At 35.7% G+C, this 21,869-nt stretch overlaps 1 protein-coding gene and 1 pseudogene across 1 annotated transcript; both read right to left on the bottom strand.

Annotated features, from left to right (window-relative positions):
* Positions 1–12,985: 12,985 nt before the first annotated feature.
* On the bottom strand, positions 12,986–15,181 carry LOC117923494 (annotated as a pseudogene).
* Positions 15,182–16,928: 1,747 nt separating this feature from the next.
* Positions 16,929–18,965, bottom strand: LOC117923999 (polyphenol oxidase, chloroplastic). The gene has a single exon (XM_034842540.1). The coding sequence runs from the start codon at positions 18,909–18,911 to the stop codon at positions 17,088–17,090; it is 1,824 nt and encodes a 607-aa protein (XP_034698431.1). The 5' UTR covers positions 18,912–18,965; the 3' UTR covers positions 16,929–17,087.
* Positions 18,966–21,869: the final 2,904 nt, after the last annotated feature.

The raw sequence follows: 21,869 nt of genomic DNA, 5'->3' as shown, positions 1-21,869 counted from the left end.
TATTTTATTAAAAATGTTTAATTTACTTAATAACTTAAATTAAATTAATTTATCAAACACCCACTTAGACTTAATACTTATAATTATTTTAAATTTTAAATTTTAACATTAGGCTATTTTATATTAATTTATTTAATAATTTAAATTAAATTATTACATCCTATTAAATTGATTTATTAAACATGCTAAAAATTATGTTAATTGACATACAATATTTGAATCAATCAACTTCAATTCTATCTTAAACGAGGTTACATATCTTAACGTTCATGAACCATAATCATCATTCTGTCTTGTTGGCGCAATGCAGGATTTATTATATTTAAAAGCATCGATCGCCTAGCTCGAGGAACCATTCATCCATGGCACATGCTTCACTAACTTAGATAATTGTATACGATTTTTAAATTCCGCACTTGTATTATAAAAGGCAAACAAAAGAGGTGGATTTCCACTACATTCAACAAAACTGGCGTACAGAATTTAATCATGCAGGTCGACATGATCAAAATACATCAACTACTCCTTGAAAAAGTTGAGCACATGAGGCCACCAATGAGGAAACAAATCCACATTCACTTTATTTTTCAAATTAGTAATGCCAAAAATGCTTTCTCCGACAATGCAAGGAATTCGAGTATATCATGTAACCCATTTGAGTCATTTAATAATCAGATAATTTTATTTAATAATGAGATTTTGTGTGTTAAATTCATATGAATAATATCTTAATCAAACATGTTTGTAATTTAATTAATCAATTTATTTAAAATGAATCAAATATATATTAAATAATTTAAAGTTATAATTAGGTTAGAACTTTGATTCCAACTTATATAAAATGGGTAATAAATTATTAAATAAATCAAATCAAATCAAATTCATAATATGTGGATAACATAAATTGGATCGAAAATCAATTAAATCGTTTGAATCGGTGGTTTGACGAACCAATCGGTTCCCTATAGACCCAACAGTTCATTTTCCTTCCACACCCATGTGATTGGTACCCCTACTGTCACCTGGAGCGTTGTCCAGCCGCATTGTTGGCTAAAGCATCATTTCGCCAGCAGTACTCAGCGCAAATCCCTTCACTCCATCCCTAGTGGCGGACTAGAAAACTCCCCCCTCCCCCCGCAACGGTAAAGAGCCCTCCCACTAGAAGTTCCCCCTCCTCTCTCTCTCTCTCTCTCTCTCTCTCTCTCTCTCTCTCTCTCTCTCTCTCTCTCTCTCTCTCTCTCTCTCTCTCTCTCTCTCTCTCTCTCTCTCTCAATTGGAAAAGTTGCCTTCCATTTCAATTTTTAATTCCCAATTGAAAAAGTCTTGCCTTCCATTTTAATTTTTTATTTTTGTTTTATTTATTACATATTGACATTTTTATTTATTAAAATTATTGAGTTAATTGACAACTATAGATAAAAAATTTTGTGAAAAAAATCAATAAATATGATAGATACTATCAAAATTTAGATAGAATTTATTATTTTTATTTATTAATTTTTTAAAAAATTTAATAATATATAAAAATATATATTAATGACAATTCGACCACTTATCTGACCAATAAATCATGAATCGATAATTTTTTCGATTCGATGATCAGTCCGATTCTGAAAATATTGCATGAATTAATCCAAAAACTATCAATTTATTAAATATATTATGTAAATCAATACGAATTTAATTCAAACCCAATTAAATTTTAACTCAAGTCCGTAAAAATGTGTCGAATTCGAGTCGTATAGGTGAATGTTATATCAAATATGTATTATTTATATAATCATCTTTAGTCAAACATGATATTCTACTTATATTTCCATGTAATCATATTTATGCCAAATTCCAAATAAGAAACTTTTTCTTTTACACACAATCATCTTTATGTAAATACGAAGTTATAGTTCTAGTCGGACAAACTTTCTTACGAGATTGAATGATAAAGGCTCACGTCATCGAGAATCCAGTTTTATATTATTTATAAATATTTGATGTGATGTTACATTGGATAGAGGAAACTATTTTTTAACAATTTAGTAGGTACTAGTGTTTGATTGCCATGAATCTCTTTGATGCTACAAATTCAAAAGATAGGACAAATTTCGTAGGTATCCTGCATAAGCACCGACGTGATGTCCACTTAAGTTTCCTCGGCAGTTCGGCATGTCCTGTGGCTTGCTCCCCAAATGTATGTCGGCCTTTTCACCTAGTCAACTGAACTTTCATCTCATCTGTCCCCACCTCAGCGTTTTCTCTATGCCACCACTGCTAGCCACGTTTTACACTTATCAGAAACCGTAGAAGACATACATTTTCTAACATTAAAAAAAGACCTATATAACCTAGTCAAGCAAGGAATCATTTCTAGTAAACAATGGGCCCCCCATACCGACACTCTCCGCCTATGAAACCACACATTTTCGAAGAGCAGTTGTGGAAGCAATGAAGATGATCCAAAAGGTCAACAGAAAGAGCGCACCGTAGAGGATTACTACGGCAGCAGGGAGGAAAACTTGTAGCCGCCTTTGTCTTACTTCTACTAATTCAATCACATTTATTTGCACTGCTCCAAGATTTAAAAGTGAGCCACTAACATCGGGCAGATTTGAGGTCCTTGTCGAGCAATTTCGAATGGAAATGGTCTCCTGTTTTTCGTATCAGTTATCATCACCACCTTTGCCACCCGGAGCAGGAAAGTGAAAGATTCAATACAAACTTATCCGATGTAAATTCATACATAAAAATAATATATTGCTTTCAGTCAATGAACGTGTTTTGATCAACTATACTTATATAAATCTCTGCATTCTAAATCATGAATTTTATTATTTAATGGGTGTTTTTTTGTTTTTTTCCCGTATTTCTATTCAATCGCATATATTTTTTATAAACTTGTCTTCATATCAACCTTTTTTTTTCCTCGTGATATAAAAACTTATAGACATATTCCTAAAAAAAATATTTTATGAAAAATCTAATTATAATATTGTATATAAATTTAAAAATAGCTCAAAAATAATATATTTTAATAATTACTTTTTTAAATTATTATATTTTTTTTCAAAAAAGGTCCCACGTCCAAGCACACAGTGTTGGACCACATTAAGGTAAAAGATAAAATCATTGCTTATGAGACTTGCTACATTTGCCATGAAGACGACCGGCCCAAAGTTGGATAGGCCCAGCCCAAATGTGGTCTACATTCATATAAAGGTATTCCAAGTGTTTCAAACTCCCAACCAATTTTTGTATAAATTAAAACAAAAAATCTCACCATAATTAACGATTGCTTTATTGTAAACAAGTGATTTTTCTATTTATTAATTTGTTTATAGATGATATGCTGATTTTTATATATTTCTTCAAACCCATTTCATTTATTTTTTTCTATATAAATGTTAAATAATTTAAAAATATATAAATTTTAAATTGATTTTAATTATGTAACGTGTTTTTAATTATATTTCAAACCTAAGCTACCTCTATTTAGTGACAAACGTCCATATATGCCTTTTTAAAAGTTTTAAAAGCATCATTATTTCCCTTATCCTTTATACTGTGGAGAGTCATTTCACGTGCCTTTAGTCAAAACAATGTGAAAGTTGGTGATGTTGTTATTAAAAAATTAAGTGATTTGAGTTGCTTTTTTGATGATATAGTTGATCCACTATTTTAATTATGGTTGCTCCGTACAAGTATTAGGATCCTCATTGAAAAGGTTAAAAACTAATCCTACCTTAATCCAACAATTGAAAAAATCTACACAATCTCATAAAAAGGTTGACGTAGGCATGAGAATAATTAGAAATCATTATTTCCAAGCTTGTAAAGGTGCTAACCTACAAAAAGGAAGAAGACTCGTGAAAGCAAAAGAACCGCACTAAAAATCCATGAAGAAAAACCCATAAATACCTCCCCCAATTAAGGGAATGACAAGTCTTCCTCTTCCATTAAGTCTCTCTTAGTATAAACTAACATTATTAATAAACATTCATCATTGATAGTGATTATCGTCTTCCCTCATGTTAACCCAAATGCATACACAGACAAAAATATCGAAAATTATAGATTTTAACATGTTTGGCAATTAATGTGATTCTTATGTCCATAAAGTACACCAATGTTAAAAAATTTATCATTCAAACGAAAAATAATAATAATGCAAACTCTCCTACTCTTTTTCAAAACAATTATAGATGATTTTTATTTAAAATAAAACTCTAAATGATAAGAAGATTAAAAAATAATAAGAATAAACTCATCATTTAATAAATAAAATAAATGTCCAAGAGGTGTTACTTTTTTAACAAAAAGCTCGACTTTCAACATAAATGTCCAAGGGGTGTTACTTTTTTAACGAAAAGCTCGACTTTCAACATCTCGTGTAATGTAATAGGACCACTTCAAGTTTTAAAATCCCACAAGCTCGTTGAGAAATTTATTGAGGCAATTGGAAAGCCCAATGACACATCTTTTGATGGGCAAGCTTGATCTGAGCACTTGGATTTCAAGAGATATCAGTGCAAAATGTTTTCCTAGTGTATAATATTAATGCGTTATGAACTCCTTGATCAAGAAGCCATAGTTTACCTTAGTGCAATTTAATTCAGTCGTTGTATGTATAACAAACATCGATACTGCTTTTAACTTATTTTGATTTTTGACCCACTATCAGCCTTGGCTGATTGTTCATGAATTTCCGTGTATGAGATGGTGCATGTGCATGTTACACGTACAATATCAAACAAGGTCTTATTGGAGAATTAACATTTTCTTAGGAGAAAGAGAAGTCATGGGGCTGATTAGGACCCTCCTTAGCTTAGGACCCTCCCTCGTCAGCTTTTACTTTTCATGGGGCTGGTTAGGAGAAAAAGGCTTACGACCCTCCTCAGCTTTTACTTTTCATGGGGCTGGTTAGGAGAAAAAGGCTTAGGACTCTCCTCAGCTTTTACTTTTCATGGTGTAATGCATCACAGCATCAGGACCAAATTCCACTTAGACAAAAATAAAATAAAATACAACAAAAAGAAAAACCCACTGTGCACTGTTGGAATCGATTTCCCCTTACATGGCTCTTGGAAATTTCCTATTTTCCATAGAAAACTTGCCTAATTTTTCAGCATATGTATGTTTTTGTTGGTTCTAGAAGCTCGAAAACTTGAAATTAAATGAAAAATAAATCAAAGCTCAGAACACAACGAATAGAAAACTTAAAAAATGGGGTAAAGAACGTACCAGATTGTTTGACTGAGGTGTAACATAACACTATTCTTAACGTGGATCCACCCTCGGATTATCAATCTTAGTGTAGTAGGCAGCCAACATCCTAGAGGACTTAGGTGCACATAGACTCGCATGTGCACGAGGGGGTCCCCAGAGTAGGATGCACTTACCTATCTACAAACCTATGAGACTAAATAAATGGAAATGTGTTTAAACCTAAAAAATGTGTCATCCCTTTCCAACATAGAATTTACACCTGGTGATTTTTTTCACTTTAAAACACTCTCTCTTCTATCACTTTTTTATTCGATATTTTTCCCATCCTGGTAAATTACAAGAGAATTAATTTTCCCGAAAATTAATTTTTGTTTATATTGGCATGAGACTTTTATTGGTTCTCCTTCTCTTGCGCAAATCATCTACCTAATTGGAAAAGCCTACTCTCCTTTAAGTGGAAAGCTTCTTTGCTATGTCTCCCATTCAAACCACCTCCAGCTCTTAAATGCATAAAGGTGGATGGTGGTCGGATCATTGCTCGCTTATATAAATTTTTCATTCCCTTAATTTCCACTTAACCTTTCCCAAAATTCCTCACATTTATGTGCACACACATGCAAAAAAACCCGAGATAGAAAAGGATAATTGAAGCATAAGAGGATATCTGATAGAACTTACGACTTTAAATTAACTTTAGGTTTAATTATTCTTAAATTTTTAACTTAGAAGTTACTATTTAATATTTATTTTAGATATTAAGATTGTTTCAACAAACTACTATAAAGGAGAGGATATTTGATGTAGATAGTTTTTCTAGTAACACCTTTGATTTTGTTTTGAGTTCATATATTTAGGAAGTATACCACATTCACTGGCCTTGTAATGGGCTCCACAGCCGTGGAAACATCACATTCCTCAAATTTTCAGGCCATTGGCCTTGATTGAGCATTTAGCTTTGGAAGTTACAAGGCCTGAGAAGGAGGGGCCAGATGGCTTTGGGAAAATGATGGAGGGGCTCCTTATTTTCCTGGGTTGGAATCAGGTTTAGGTTGGAACACGGGCCTCATGGTAGATCTTCTCTAATCATTTCTCATATTATAGTTGGACTTTGTTGACTGTCCCATGAACAGCTTGCCCTGTTATTCACACGGTATGAATAGAGAGGTCAAGTTTAAGGACAAAATCCGTTTATCATATCATGGAAGGTCTTCCCATTCATGGAAAGCTAAGAAACATGCATACGCTTTCAAATGGAATGACAATGTAAAATTATCATGCAACATTTTGTTTAGTTTTGTTGGGTCCGCCTCTTCATTGTGGGCTAGACCAATGGAGCGCTTTTGGCCCAAAAGAATTTTTTTTTTTTTTTTTTTTAAAGGTGGCAAAACGTGAAAAGTGATGTAGTGAGGAGTTTGGAGAAAATATAAGAGAGAAAGAAATAGAGAGAGAAAGAAAGGGTTCTTGGGGCATTTGATTGAATATCAAAATGCTAACTTTGTCCTTTTTGACTCAAATTTCATGTGGTGAATCCTTGTAATAAGCTTTATAAATTTAATGCTTCAGATCTTGATTTATCCTCTCTATGGTGATTTCTTGAAAAACCCCCTTTGGTGAGATCTTGACTTTTCTTTGTTGAAATCCATCTAGTAGATGATGATATAGATGTTGGTTAGCCAAAAAATCCTATTCTTGATGTTGTTGTGAGCCTCTAGTTATTGTAAAGAGAATTACTGTGAACCTATTATTATTATTGATGATAGTGGAAGTTTGACTATGGTCTCGTGGTTTTTTCTCTCACTAGGTTTCCACGTAAAAATTCTTGGTGTTCTCTTGGATTGTTTTATTGCTTGTGGTGTTTTCAATGATATTTATTTTATTGCTCTTATTGGATATTTGATGTGAATCCTATTTTAGGCACACAAAGAAGTGAAAATAATTATTTGTTGTGTGTTGTTTTTCCGATTTTTCCCAACAGACTGGTATTAGAGCATTCAGTTGTTTGGAGTTATTTACTTGTATGTTAAAATGAATGAATGAGATGACATGATAAAATTGAACTCATCAAATTATTCCACTTGGAAGCGTATGATGGAAGATTTGCTTTATTGTAAAGATTTATACAAGCCCATTAGATTGAAAGAAAAACCATCTGATATGGATAATGAGAATTGGAATGTCTAACACATAAAAGTCATTGTTTATATTAGACAGTGGATGGATATAAATCTACATGAGCAAATTTATGATGAAACCAAAGTTGATGTTGTTTGGAAAAAACTTGAAAACCTCTTCGCGAAAAAAAAAATCAAGAAATAGAACTATTCTGATTAGAAGACTTGTCAATTTGAAATACAAATATGGGAGCAATATGGTTGAGCATAATAGTTCATTTCAGGGTATAGTAAACAAGTTGGTTGTCATGAAAATGAACATTGATGATGAGATGCAAGCATCATTACTTCTTAGCTCTTTGCCTAATAGTTGGAAGACATTGGTGGTAACAGTTAGTAATTCCACTTCAAATGGGATTCTAACAATGGAGATTGTTAAAGATAGTTTGTTGAATGAAGAAGCTAGAAGAAAGGAAAAAAGTGAATCTTTTTCTGGAGTACTTGTTACTAAAAAACAAGAGAGGCATGAAAAACAAGAAAGACATGGGAGAAGTCAAAGAAGAAATTCCCATGGTTCTAGAGGAAGATCCAAATCCAAAAAAAAAAAAATATCAAGTGTTATCACTATAACAAGCCTGGCCACATGAAGAAAGAATGCAAGATTTTGAAAAGAGAACAAAATGAATGGAAGAAAAATAACCAAGAGACTAATACAATTGTCGCTGAAGGTGATATTGTGATTGTTTGTGATGATTGATGGTTGAATCAGTCTTGCATCCCAAGATAGTAACTGGGTGATTGATTCTAGTGCCTCATTCCATGTCACTTCCCATAGTATTTTTTTATTTCTTACAAAATTGGTGATTTTAGTAATGTTAGAATGGGAAGCAATGGTGCATCCAAGATTGTAGGTATTGGAGATATTTTCTTAGAGACTAGTATTGGGAATAAACTAGTACTCAAGGATGTTAGGTATGTTCCAAATATTCGCCTCAACTTGATATCCATAGGCCGACTTGATGATGAGGGATTCACAAATTTTTTTGGTGAAAGCAAATGGAAACTCACCAAAGGTTCTCTAATAGTGGCAAGTGGAAATACATTGAACACTCTTTATGTCATGGAAGCTAAGCTACACAAAGGAGAGATCAATGCAATTCAGAAATATGCAAGTATTAACCTTTGGCATAGGAGGCTTGGCCACATCAGTGAGAAAAGACTTCAAACTCTTGCTAGAAAACAATTCTTGCCAAATTTGCAAAGTATGCCTCTTAAAACTTGTGATCATTGTTTAGCTAGAAAAACTAGAGTTGCATTTCACACATATCCCCTCATCTAGAAGGCCAAATATTATTAATTTAATTCATACTGATGTTTGTACCATGCAAACTAAAACTATTTGTAGTGCACTTTATTTTGTGACTCTTATTGATGACCATTCAAGAAAAGTTTGGGTTTTTTCTTTAAAGACTAAAGACCAGGTGTTAGACGCCTTTAAAAAACTCTATGCCAAAATAAAAAGAGAAACATGAAGAAAGTTGAAGGCCATTAGAGTAGATAATGGTGGTGAATACAGGGGTCCATTTGAAAGCTACTGCAAACTTCATGGCATCAAACTTGAGAAAACTGTACCTAAGACCCTTCAGTAGAATGGGTAACAAAGAGGATGAACAGAACCATTAAAGAAATTATTAGGTGTATGTTTCTCATTCCAAGCTACCTAAGTCCTTTTGGGGAAAGGCTATGAAAACAATAGTTGATTTGATAAACCTTTCTCCTTTAGTTCCTTTAAAAGGTGATGTACCTGGGAGAGTGTGGACAAGGAAAGATGTCTCATATGATCACCTGAGAGTATTTGGATGCAAAACATTTGTTCATGTTCCCAAAGATGAGAAGTCTAAGCTTGATGTCAAGGAAAAATCGTTTATTTTCTTAAGGTATGGTCATGAAGAGTTTGGGTACAGGTTATGGGACCCAATGAACAAAAAGTTAATCCAAAGAAGAGTTATGGTGTTTCTTGAAGATCAATTGCTTAATGATATTGATAAAGTCAAAAAGTATAAATCCTCTGTTAATATTCCTTTTACTGTGGATCCAATTCCTCCACCTATTGTACAAGATGATCATGGGAGAGTTGAACAAGAAGCACATAGTGAGAATGTCAATGATGAAGTTCCTATAGTTGAACAAGAAGAACATGGTGAGAATGTCAGTAATGAAGCCTCTACAATTAATGATGTTAAGCTAACTGAACAAGTAGAGCAAGCATCTTCATCACCACCAATTGAGATTTCATTGAGAAGATCTATAAGAGAGAGTCAGCCTGTTACAAGATATCCTCCTAATGAATATGTAATGTTTATTGATAGAGAATAGCCAAAAACTTACCAAGAAGCTGTTTTACATGAGAATAAGAAAGAGTGGGGTAAAGTCATGCAAGAAGAGATGAGATACTTGCTTGAGAACCATACCTATGACTTAGTAAAGTTACCTAAAGGCAAGAAAACTCTTAAGAACAAATGGGTTTATAAACTGAAAAATGGAAACAATAGCTCACAAAAAAAAAAAAAATACAAGAAGTAGTTAGTTGTGAAAGGATTTGGTCAGAAAAAAGGTGTTGACTTTGAAGAAATATTTTCTCCAATAGTGAAAATATCCTCTATAAGAGTTGTTCTTGGGCTAGCTACCCGTTTGAATTTGGAAATTGAACAACTTGATGTGAAAACTGCATTTCTTCATGGTGATTTGGAAGAATAAATTTATATGGAACAACCAGAGGAATTCAAAGTCAAGAGTAAGGAGAATTTTGTTTGCAAGCTTAGAAAAAGCTTATATGGGCTCAAATAGACACCTAGACAATGGTATAAGAAATTTGATTCTTTTATGATTAGTCATGGGTACAACAGAACCACTTCAGGTCATTGTGTGTTTACAAAAAGGTTTTCAAATGATGATTTCATTATTCTTCTGTTTTATGTTGATGACATGTTGATCATTGACCATGCTGCTAGCAAAATAGAAAAGCTAAAGAGAGAACTAAGCAAGTCTTTTTCAATGAAAGACTTAGGATTTGCTAAACAAATACTTGGCATGAAGATATCCCGTGATAGGAAGAATGGGAAGCTTTGGCTATCTCAAAAAGCTTACATTGAAAAGATTCTTGAAAGATTTAATATGAGCAAAGCTAAAACAATTAGTTATCCACTTGCAAGTCATTTCAAGCTTTCTTCCAAGCAATGTCCAACAAGTGAGAAAAAAGAAGAAGAAGAAATGAGCAAAGTGTCTTATTCGTCTATTATTGGCAATTTGGTGTATGCAATGGTTTGTACAAGACCAAATATTGCTTATGCAATTGGGGTTGTCAATTGATTTCTCTTTAATCCTAGGAAGGAACATTGGGCAACTGTGAAATGGATATTGAGATATCTAAGAAGTATTTCTAGGATGTGCTTGTGTTTTGACAGCGATGAACCTATTTTAGAAGGGTATTCAAATGCAGACATGGCTGGTGATCTTGATTCTAGGAAGTCTACTTTAGGATTCTTGATGACTTTTGCAGGAGGGGTAGTTTCTTGGCAATCCAAGTTACAAAAATGTGTTGTTTTGTCAACCACAAAGGCAGAATATATAGTAGTAACATAAGCATGCAAAGAAGCTTTGTGGATGAAAAAATTCTTATAAGAATTTGGTCTACAACAAAAAAATATATATTATTCATGTGACAATCAAAGTATTATTCACCTCTCCAAGAACTCAACATTTCATTCAAGATCCAAGCATATAGATGCCAAATATCACTGGATTGGTGATGTGCTTGAGTTGAAAGAATTGCACTTAGAAAAGGTGCATACTAGTGAGAATGGATCAAATATGTTCACAAAGTCTTTGCCTAAAGAGAAGCTTGAAGCTTGTAGGTGAAGAATGGGCTTACTAAAGCGCACCATATGAAGCGGAGGAGGAGATTTGTTGGGTCCGCTTCGTCATTGTGGATTGGACTAATGAAGGGCCTTTGGCCCAAAAAAAAAGTAACAGAACGTGAAAAATGATGCAGTGAGGAGTTTGGAGAAAAGATAAAAGAAAAAGCAATATAGAAAGAAAGAAAGGGTTTTGGGGGCATTTGACTGAAGATCAAAAGGAAAACTTTGTCCATTTTGGCTCAAATTTCATGTGGTGAATCCTTGCAACAAGCTCTATAAATTCAATGGTTCATACCTTGATTTATCATCTCTATGGTGCTTTCTTGAAAAGCCCACTTTGGTGAGATTTAGACTTTTTTTTGTTGAAATTCATCTAGTAGATGATGATATAGATGTTGGTTAGCCAAAAAATCCTATTCTTGATGTTGTTGTGAGCCTCTAGTTATTATAAAGAGAATTATTGTGAACTCATTATTATTATTGGTGATAGTAGAAGTTTGATTACGGTCCCATGGTTTTTTCCCACATTGGGTTTCCACGTCAAAATTCTTAGTGTTCTCTTAGATTGTTTTATTGTTTGTGGTGCTTTCGTTGATATTTATTTTATTGCTCTAATTGGATATTTGATGAGAATCCTATTTTAGGCATACAAAGAAAGGAAAAGAATTATTTGTTGTGTGTTGTTTTTCTGGTTTTTCCCAACAAATTTGAGCATCTCCATCAAAGTCATGAACAACTTTGGGATTTTTATCAATAAAGACTATGAAAATGGTAATTTATATAACTATATTCAATAGTTGTCTTCACCAAAACCCAAGAAAGCCTACTTTGTCAAAGTCTCCGGGGAGAAACTAAAGATAGATTTAGTAGAGTATGTGCTATGTAAGGCTGTAAGGCTATATTTGGTTCTCAATAAATTTGAGAAAAAATACGAAAGAAAGAAAAATTGAAGGAAAATAAAAAATAGGTTTAAATTTAATAAATTATTTTTATACATTTTTTCAAACTCATTTTATTTATTTCTCTTTATTTTAGTAAGATTAAACAATTTCAAAATACATAAAATTCAAATTAATTATAATTATATTTTCTTTTTTTTTCTTTTATATTTTCGATAGTAAAATCAAATATGAGAAAACCATTTTCCTTAATAATTTTTTTTCTTTATTTAGTATTTTCTGAAACCAAACATAGCTTAAGAATAAATAGGACTGGGCTATGTTTCTTATAAGATAAAAGAGAATCACATTTTTAAGTTTTTATTTATTTATTTGCTTATTTTGATAAATAAAAGAATGTAACAAAAATGCAACTAATGTGCAGGAAAGTACACACAATGAGCCTCGAAAGGTAAAACAAAAAACTACTCTTTCCTAGCACAAAAACCCAAACAATCTATAAAATTAATTAAAGAAATAGTGTTTCCATTTATGTACACATTTTTAAGTTTTTGAAGGTAGAACTATCTCGAAAATTGTCCACTCGGTTAATTGTCCTATAATTACGGTTTGCATGTATACATATATCTATTAGATTAATTTTGTTTAAAAAACTTATAACTTTAAAAATAAAATAACATGGAACTTATATGGAGGGGAAGGTAGAAAGAAATTTCACATTTTCCATTAGTCACATACTGATGTGATTTACATGATCCATTATGCGTAGAAATGACCTTCGTTAATTTTGAAACACACATGACCAGATATATATATAATGGATAATAATCGAAAGGTGGGATCAATCGAAAACAAACTCGATCTCAATTCCACCCATCGGTCCCAGCACGAGGGACTATAGTCACGATCACACTCTCATCATCTTCAGCCCCCAAGTCCTCTAGTAATTCATTTATCGCTAACCTCAGGCTGGTCTTCGTCTTCATTCTCTGCATATGTTTGTGTGGTATGTTGGAAATCAAGCCCACGTCGCCTTCCTGCCTGTGTATGTTCCTCCCCATATTTAGCATCCTCTGTTTACTTCCCTGAATTAGTGTAATGTACAGCCTTTATTATAATTGATTTAGGAGTAATTCTAGCAAGGTAGTTTATTCACTTTCCATGTAAGAGTTTATTCACTTTCCGTGTAAAGGAAATTCCGTCCGGTGATAGTGTACCATTCCGGAATTGTCTCATATCTGTAGGCTATTTATTTATGCTTTCATTCATTGTAAAAAAAAGTATCACAGAATTGAGTCTGTGTTCCTCCATAGTTTATCTTCAAATTCTTCATATTTTAGTCTTCAAATACTTCATGGTACGTTCACAAAGCTTCCTGCGAACTCACTATTGCTAGGCTTACTCACTGAATAATCTTCGTCGTTGATGTACACATCAAACTTCACGAAATCATCTCTATCTAGCTCTATTCCTTTTATCAGCAACACCTCTTCTTCATCCTCTTTCTCCTTTTTGCTTCTTGATTTCTTTGGCCTCGGAACTTCCACTCTTATTACTGAGTTAAGAGGTTTTGGGAAGCCTCCACTGCTGCTGATCGTCGTCTTTGGGAGTTCCGCCGCTTTCGCTACTCCCGACTTGGAACTTTTGGTGGTCGTCTTCGCTTTGGGCTGCGTACTTTTTTTTAGCCATGGAATAGGAATATCCTGATATTTGTATCTCAGCTTGAGATGGTCGAGGCAGTCTCGGACCTTGACGCGAACAAGTTGGGCGTTCTCGTCGTAGAAGACGAACCCGGCGTTTAGCCAATCTGGGTCCGTGAATTCCGTTCTATTTTTACCTCCTATAGCTTTCCATAGCGTCCACATACGGTCGACGTTGGAGTGGTGACCGAAAAATATGGGTCTCTGCCGGCAGTATAGAAGTTTCACATGTCCTCATGAGGCTCGTCAAAAAGTCCAGTCCATATGTGGACTGGACCATGTGGGACGTTCTCAATGGTACCCGGTCCGGGGTCAGGCTGATCGCCGGCACGGTATGGGGCACCAAAGAATAGCTTAGCAGTTGTGGCACCCGACACAACTTGCCGGTACATGATTGACAGGTTGTTGGCAACTAATTCCGAAACTGGGATTGTGGGTTCGGTGAAATCGTAGTCGAGATCGATTACAGTCGGAGGCAGGTGGTTGGCGTTGCGCTTCGCGTCGTAGAGTGTTGATGTGGAATCACCATAGATGCCCGGCATTTGCATGCCAGGAGGAGGGGAATCCCAGCTCCAATAGGGCAAAGCGAAGGTGGGATCGTTAATCAGTTTTGCAAGAATTCTCTCATGACAGTAGCAATAGAAACGGTGGAAAGGGAAGAAAAGCCATGAAAAATGAACCTGGAGCTCTAGGTCCGGAAACCCAACCTGATCATAAGCCCCATCGCAATAGGCGCAATGGACATTGGCCTGCTGCATGAAGCTCCGTGGATCATCATCAGGAAGAGCTTTCATTAGCTCAATGGCCTTTTTATACTTGGCTATGTACTCTTTGCTGACCAAGTGAGCAGCTGGCCTAATGCGCATGGGGGAATCTGGGGAAGGTAGCTGGAAATCTATAATCTTTGTGGTGGCTGGCGGGCAACAATTTGTGGGCGTTACACCCTCAGGCACGGTGGCGGCACCACACTTGGTTACATCCGGTGCCTGGATGGGAGCCCCAAAGGCTAATGGCTCAGTGGCGCCGAGGCCGCCAGCGGCACCATACAGCCCTCCTATGCCAAGAAGCACATTCCTCCTATCTAACTTCCCTGGGGAAGTTTCTCGAATGTCGGAGGTAGAATCCGAGTTTGGATCACCATTTGTAGAATTGCACGACACTTTACTAGGAGCAGATCTGTGGTTTCGATTTCTGACTATGGACCCCCGAGAAACCCTATGAAACAAGGGAGAAGGTGACAAGGCCGAAATGTTGGAGGTGGTGACGGTGGCGGTGGCGGTGGAGGTTGTGAGCTGCCAAGGCAAAGAAGCCATAGCTTTAGAGGAGTTACGGGTGATAAGTGAGACCGCTCTATGGCCTCAGTCTCTGTACAGAATGAACTGGGGAAGGTAGTACGTATTCTTACCTTAGGGAAATTGAGAAAACACTTGCCGTAGAAAAGTAAATAAATAAAAAGCTGAAAAGGACAAGGAAAACTGATTTTCTGCACTGTATAGGCCCCCCATGGAATTCTCCCATTATCCATTTGGAATCATCCTATTCCTTGCTTTATCTTCAATATTGATAAATGCTGCTTCTTCATGGAGTTAACAGCAACGAAAAATAGTTCCTTAATTAATTATTTGTCGAGATTAAGAACAGACACTTCGATTTTCCTCAAACAAAACACCATGCACGTATCTCTTTGTTGGAAACTTACACTTTTAGCTTCGCCATTGATAACACAAACACCCACTGCCTGCATCTTCATTTATCACGTAACTGCATAAATGCTTATTTAAATTACATGAATATATAATTTTAATCTCAAAAAAAAATGCAGCAACTCCCCACATGATTTTTTTTTCCCTTTTTTGTTTTTTTCTCTTGATATTTAGAGATAAAGGCAGCTAAGATTCGCCACGTTATATTCCTCTACGATAGAGAAACCTTTGTCACTCCTCTCACCGGGTCAACAGTAGATATCATCTTTGTCGTCCATAAACAACTTGACATTTGGATTATTAGTCTGTATTTTTATGAGTCTTCCGTGCATCAATTTTTTTGGTATTTTAGATAATGGTAGATTTTGAGGAAGAGAAAGACAACATGGCATTTAATTCTTGTTTTATACTACAAACTTGTGCTAGATATTATAAGAAGGGTTTTGAGTATGATCAACCTAAGTGTTTCCTAATTAAAAAATATTTTTCTTTACCAAAAATAGAACTTAAAAACCATTTTTAAAAGTTTAAAACATGACTAATTTTATTAATTTAATAAATATTTCTGATAAAAATTATTTTTTTAGTTATTTAATATATTATCAAAAGCACCTAAATTATGTACAATGGAAGTCATATAAGTTAAATGATCATATTAATGTCAATACATAAAAAGGGGTAACAAATAAAATATCATAAATAAAACTTTGTTACTTTATGTTTTATTTGTAGGGACTCAATCCCAATAGTTATAACAAGTATAAATTGTTTTCTATTATTTTTTTACTTTAATAATCATGGATGTCCGACCCAGCTTATACACCCCTCAACTAATCCCACGGGAAGCAAACCCAATACCAGACCAACTGAGCTACCCCTCAGGCCTATTGTTTTGCATTATTTTTACATCATATAATTATATAACAAGTAGTCATCAAATGTATTACAAATAGTTATTGATATTAAATCTAAAAAAAGAAGGGTATTTAAATTGGCATTTGCTATGTAAATAGCATAAAAGAAATTAGGAAAAGTAGGAAGAAGAAAAATAGTATACTTCCAATTATTGATTTGAAAATCTAGCCCATGATCTTGGATATCCCATAATATATTTAGCAACTTCTTGAATCCTGTTAAAGAAACCAAAAACTCTTTTCTAAATCTAATATATTTGTTTAATTTTGTTTAAAGAACTTATAATTAAAAAAATAACATAAAAATGAGATAAATATTATTTCTTATAAAAAAAATATTTTAAATTGTACAAAAAGTTGTTTGATTTTTTATGAATTATTTATAACCCCCCATATTATCTTATAAAAGTTGTAAATTTAACTTCAATTTCCACTTCAATCTAAAGCAAATAAAAGGCACAGGAAACTAACACCAATTAAAAACCCCTTAAATTTAAACCAAACAGCTCTAAATTAATAAAAGACTTGACGGGAGAGTACAGAGAGGTCTCACATTTTCCATTAGTCACATAAAGATGTGACTTACCTGATACATACATATAATGGAAAATCATTGAAAGGTGGGATCAATCGGAAACAAACTCGATCTCAATTCCACCAATGGTGACATCATCGCCCCCAGCACGAGGGACTATAGTCACGATCACACTCTCATCATCTTCGGCTCCCAAGTCCTCTAACAGCTCATTTATCGCCAACCTCAGATTGGTCTTCGTCTTCATTTCTTTCATATGCTTGTGTGGTACGTTCACAAAGCTTCCTGCAAACTCGCTATTCCTAGGCTTACTCACTGAATAATCTTCGTCGTTGATGTACACATCAAACTTCACGAAATTCTCTCTATCTAGCTCTATTCCTTTTATCAGTAACACCTCTTCCTCATTCTCTTTCTCCTTCTTGCTTCTTGATTTCTTTGGCCTTGGAACTTCTACTCTTATCACTGAGTTAAGAGCTTTTGGGAAGTCTCCAATGCTGCTGATCGTCGTCTTTGGGAGCTCGGCCGCTTTCGCCACTCCCGACTTGGAACTTTTGGTGGTCGTCTTCGCTTTGGCCTTCGTATTTTTTGGTAGCCATGGAATAGGAATATCCTGATATTGGTATCTCAGCTTGGAAGTGTCGACACAGTCCGAGACCTTGACTTTAACAAGTTGTTTGTTCTCGTCGTAGAAGACGAACGTGGCGTCAAGCCAATCCGTATCCGTGAAATCCTTTCTATTTTTACCTCCTATAGTTTTCCATATATTCCACATCCGATCGACATTGGCGTGGTGACCGAAGAATATGGGGTCTCTGCCGGCAGTATAGAAGTTTCCCATGTCCTCACTAGGCTTATCAGCAAGACCAGTCCATTTGTGGACTATATTATGTGGGACGTGCTCAAGGGTACCCGCTCCAGGGTCAATCGCATCGCCGGCGCGGTATGGGTAACCAAGGAAAAGCTTAGGAGTCGTGGCACCCGACACAATTTGTTTGTACATGATTGCCAGATTGTCGGTTTTTAGTTCGTCATCAGGGATTGTGGGTTCGGTGCCATCGTAGTCGAGATCGATCACAGTCGGAGGCAGGTGCTTGGCGTTGCGCTTCTCGTCGTAGAGTGATGATGGGGAACTAGCATAGATGGTCGGCATATACATGCCATCAGGGTTATCCCAAGCCCAATAGGGCAAAGCGAAGGTGGGATCGTCGATCAACTTTGCAAGAATTCTCTCATTGAAGTAGAGATAGTAACGGTGGAAAGGGAGGAAAAGCCATGAAGCATGAACCTGGAGTTCTAGGTCGGTATACCCAACCTGATCATAAGCCCCTTGGCAATAGGTGCAATGGACATTAGCCTGTTGCTTGAAACTACGCGGATCATCATCAGGAAGAGCTTTCTGCAGCTCAATGGCCTTTTTATACTTGGCTAAGTACTCTTTGGTGACCAAGTGAGCAGCTGGCCTGGTACGCATGGGGGAATCTGAGGAAGGTAGCTGGAAATCTATAATCTTTGTGGTGACTGGCGGGCAACAATTTGTGGGCGTTACACCAGCAGGCACGGTGGCGGTACCACACTTGGTTATATCCGGTGCCTGGATAGGAGCCCCAAAGGCTAATGGCTTAGTGGCGCCGAGACCGCCAGCAGCACCATACAGCCCTCCTATGCCAAGAAGAACATTCCTCCTATCTAACTTCCCTGAGGAAGTTTCTCGAACGTCGGAGGTAGAATCCGAGTTTGGATCACCATTCGCAGAATTGCACGACACCTTACTAGGAGCAAATCTGCGGCTTCGGTTTCTGGCTACGGGGACATGAGAAGCCCTTTGAAACAAGGGAGAAGGTGGGAAGGCTGAAATGTTGGTGGTGTTGGCGATGGCGGTGGAGGTTGTGAGCGACCAAGGCAAAGAAGCCATAGCTTCAGAGGAGGAGTGATGAGTGATAACGCGCTAAGGCCTCGGTCTCCATATATAATGAAGAGGGGTAGGCATTTTTACCTTGGAGAATCGAGATGCCGGGAAAATGCTTGTCGTAGAAAAGTCGATGAATAAAAAGATGAGAAGGACAAGGAAAATCGATTTTCTGCCGCTGCGTGGGCCCCGGAAATCTCCCACTATCCATTTGTAGTCAGCCTTGCCTTTGCTACATGCTTTATCTTCACTATTGACGGTAAATGCTGCTTCTTCAGGGAGTTAATTAGGTCAAACATACGTCCGGCCATTAAAATTGATCACAGAATGGAAAACCGTTCCTCCATTTTTTATTTTTTTTTGTGTCTCTCTCTTGGCATCTGAGATTTGCAGGATGATGCATTACTACCTAAAACCAGGCCGAGTAACTTCTGTCATTCATCTCACTCACTGGATTAGTAGTACGCGTCATCTTTGTCGTGCATTTCAATTGTCGGTCCGTATTTATGAGCCTTGCCTCTCTTGTTCCATCAATTTTTTGGAATCTTTCAGTGTTAGATAAAAAAGAGAAGGCAACATTCCATATCATGCTTGTCTTCTTGTAAAAAATTTATTCTAATCAGGAGGTGGTTCCACGTGATTTTAATTAACAGTTTTAATATTTTTAATATTTAAAAGAGCATTCTTATTTATTCTAATAAAAAGTAGTTTGGAACACGTGACTTTGGCACGTGTGAAGTATGACGTCCTCCGTTCATGACCCTGAGGTCCCAGACGCATTTCTGATAACGTCGAAATTCCTAAGACATGTGCTCAAGTGCATTATTTTAAATTTCTCTCTAAAGGTCCACCTAGGCTGAATTATTGCTGCCACCCTTCTTTACTAGCTCCAGCCGCCGTCGTCTTCTTCCTGTCCCCTTCTTGCTAGCTGGTTGGCATTTATGTCCTCCACTTGCGATAGATAATTAGTGGAAAATAGATCTTTTCAGCCAATTCAAGTTTGAGTCATCTTTTTTCGAATAAAATTGAATTTTTAAATTTAAATTCTATATTTGCTTTTATTAAAATTTAAAGTTGTAAAAAAAATTATTATGTTTCTTTTATTTAATTTATATAATTAGAAGATGATATTTCAAAAAATAAAATCATACTAATTAAAATATATATTTTATGTAATATTTATTACAATAATAAATCATGGAGGAACGATAACGATGTGAACGCAGGTGAGTCCAGAGAAAAAAGAGGTGGATTTTGGATTTATGTTTGTGGTTTATTAGACGACGTCGTATGGATTATAAATTTATAAGTGCGAATTTTATAAGTTCAAGATTTCAGACACGTGTTGTGAGTGCAGAGAAAAAAGAGGGGTGGATTTTGGATTTATGTTTGTGGTTTATTAGACTACGTCATATGGATCATAAGTGCGAATTTTATAAGTTTAAGATTTCAGACACGTGTTGATTGGTTGGTAATCATAAGATTCCGCACCTTTCTTAATAAAATGATTTTTTTAATATGTGTTTTGTTTATTTATGGGCTAAGCTCAATAGGAATTTTTGTGTGCCCAGCAATTAGGTTATTTTTGTTCCCAAGAAAAATATGAAAGAAAATTAGAATGAAAAAAATAAAAATAAATTTAAAATGAATAAATGATTTTTATATGTTATTTTTATTGGATTGTGAAGTGTAAATTAGTTTTATTATATTTCATTCGAGACATTAAAATTAAGTTGCCCGATCAGCTCATAAGGGTTGAATGAGATAGTATCCCTTAAAAAAAAAAAAAATTGTGTTGATAAATGAATTTATCTTTTTTATATATTTAATGATTTTGCTTTTTTATTAAAAATATAATCACAATTAAAAGGTTTTTTTCAAAAAGTTTCACCATAATAACTTTTTTTATTCATTTTGATTGGTCGATCATTGAGTATTGATGCACTCCGTGACTTAAGGATCACTTTCATCATTGAATTATATTCTTTTCTTTTATATAAAATATTAAATAATTTAAATTTTAAATTTTGAACAAATTTTAATTTTATTTTATTTGTATTCTTTTTTAATAAAAAAATAAACATATTTTGTTTTTTTATAAATAAAATAACATGGTCTAAATGGGTACTGTCACACCCTCGATTTTGGCCTAAATTTTTCACCTTGGATGTGCGGTGCTAAGGTCCGTCCTTAGCCAACCTTCCTTCCCAGCACGCTTTGAACCCAAAGCAACACCAAGCAAACAAATGAGGAACTAGGCAACAGCAAAGAACCACAACAGGGACAACACAGATACGGGAACCTTCCCAACTTGTATTAACTCTCAATTACAAGATTACAAAATTGTTCTCCCTGAGTCAGAGAGCAAGCTTACACCCCTAAGCTTTCAGAGAACCCAACTCACAATTCTCTCCTTCCCTCTCTCTGCTCTTCTCAAGGATGCAGGTGCCCTTTTAAAAGAGACACTGCTGCAGTTACAATTCGAATTTCAAAAATTCAAGCTTGGAGCCATTTTGGGTGGTTATGCAACTGGCTGGAACCGCCCTGAACCGCCTTGCACAACCACCCACCCTCCAGGTCGTGGCCTGCTCGTGGACCACCTCCATGCATCAAGCCTTCAGCACCTCAGCCAACTGCTGCCTGTTGACCTGGTCCCCTGCTGCTCCAGCTAGCTGCCACTGACTAGCTGACCATCTACCTTGTCTTGAGCCCATCTCCTCAGCTGCTGGTGAGTCCTCCTAACAAGCTGCTGCCTTCCCCCAAAGGTGCCGCTTGTGACCGAGTGCTTCACCAACGTGCCTTGATCAAGGCTCTTTGAACTAGGCAGCATGCGCGGACCAGCTTGACCAGGTCTGGTGCTTCAATGCAACGAGCCATGGCATTGCGCCCATGGCTGATCCCGTCTTGGTGCACAGGGCATTGCGCCCCTGTGCTGTGAGTTGGCATGTCATGTTGCGAGTCAGC

This window comes from Vitis riparia, chromosome 10 (genome assembly GCF_004353265.1).
Source record: "Vitis riparia cultivar Riparia Gloire de Montpellier isolate 1030 chromosome 10, EGFV_Vit.rip_1.0, whole genome shotgun sequence".
Lineage (NCBI taxonomy): Eukaryota > Viridiplantae > Streptophyta > Magnoliopsida > Vitales > Vitaceae > Vitis > Vitis riparia.
Note: the sequence above shows the minus strand (reverse complement) of the source record. Positions and strands in the feature narration are given on the sequence as shown.

Bases quoted from the DNA above. Each gene is read 5' to 3' on its own strand.
- LOC117923999 (XM_034842540.1), bottom strand. From the start codon at position 18,911: ATGGCTTCTTTGCCTTGGTCGCTCACAACCTCCACCGCCATCGCCAAC.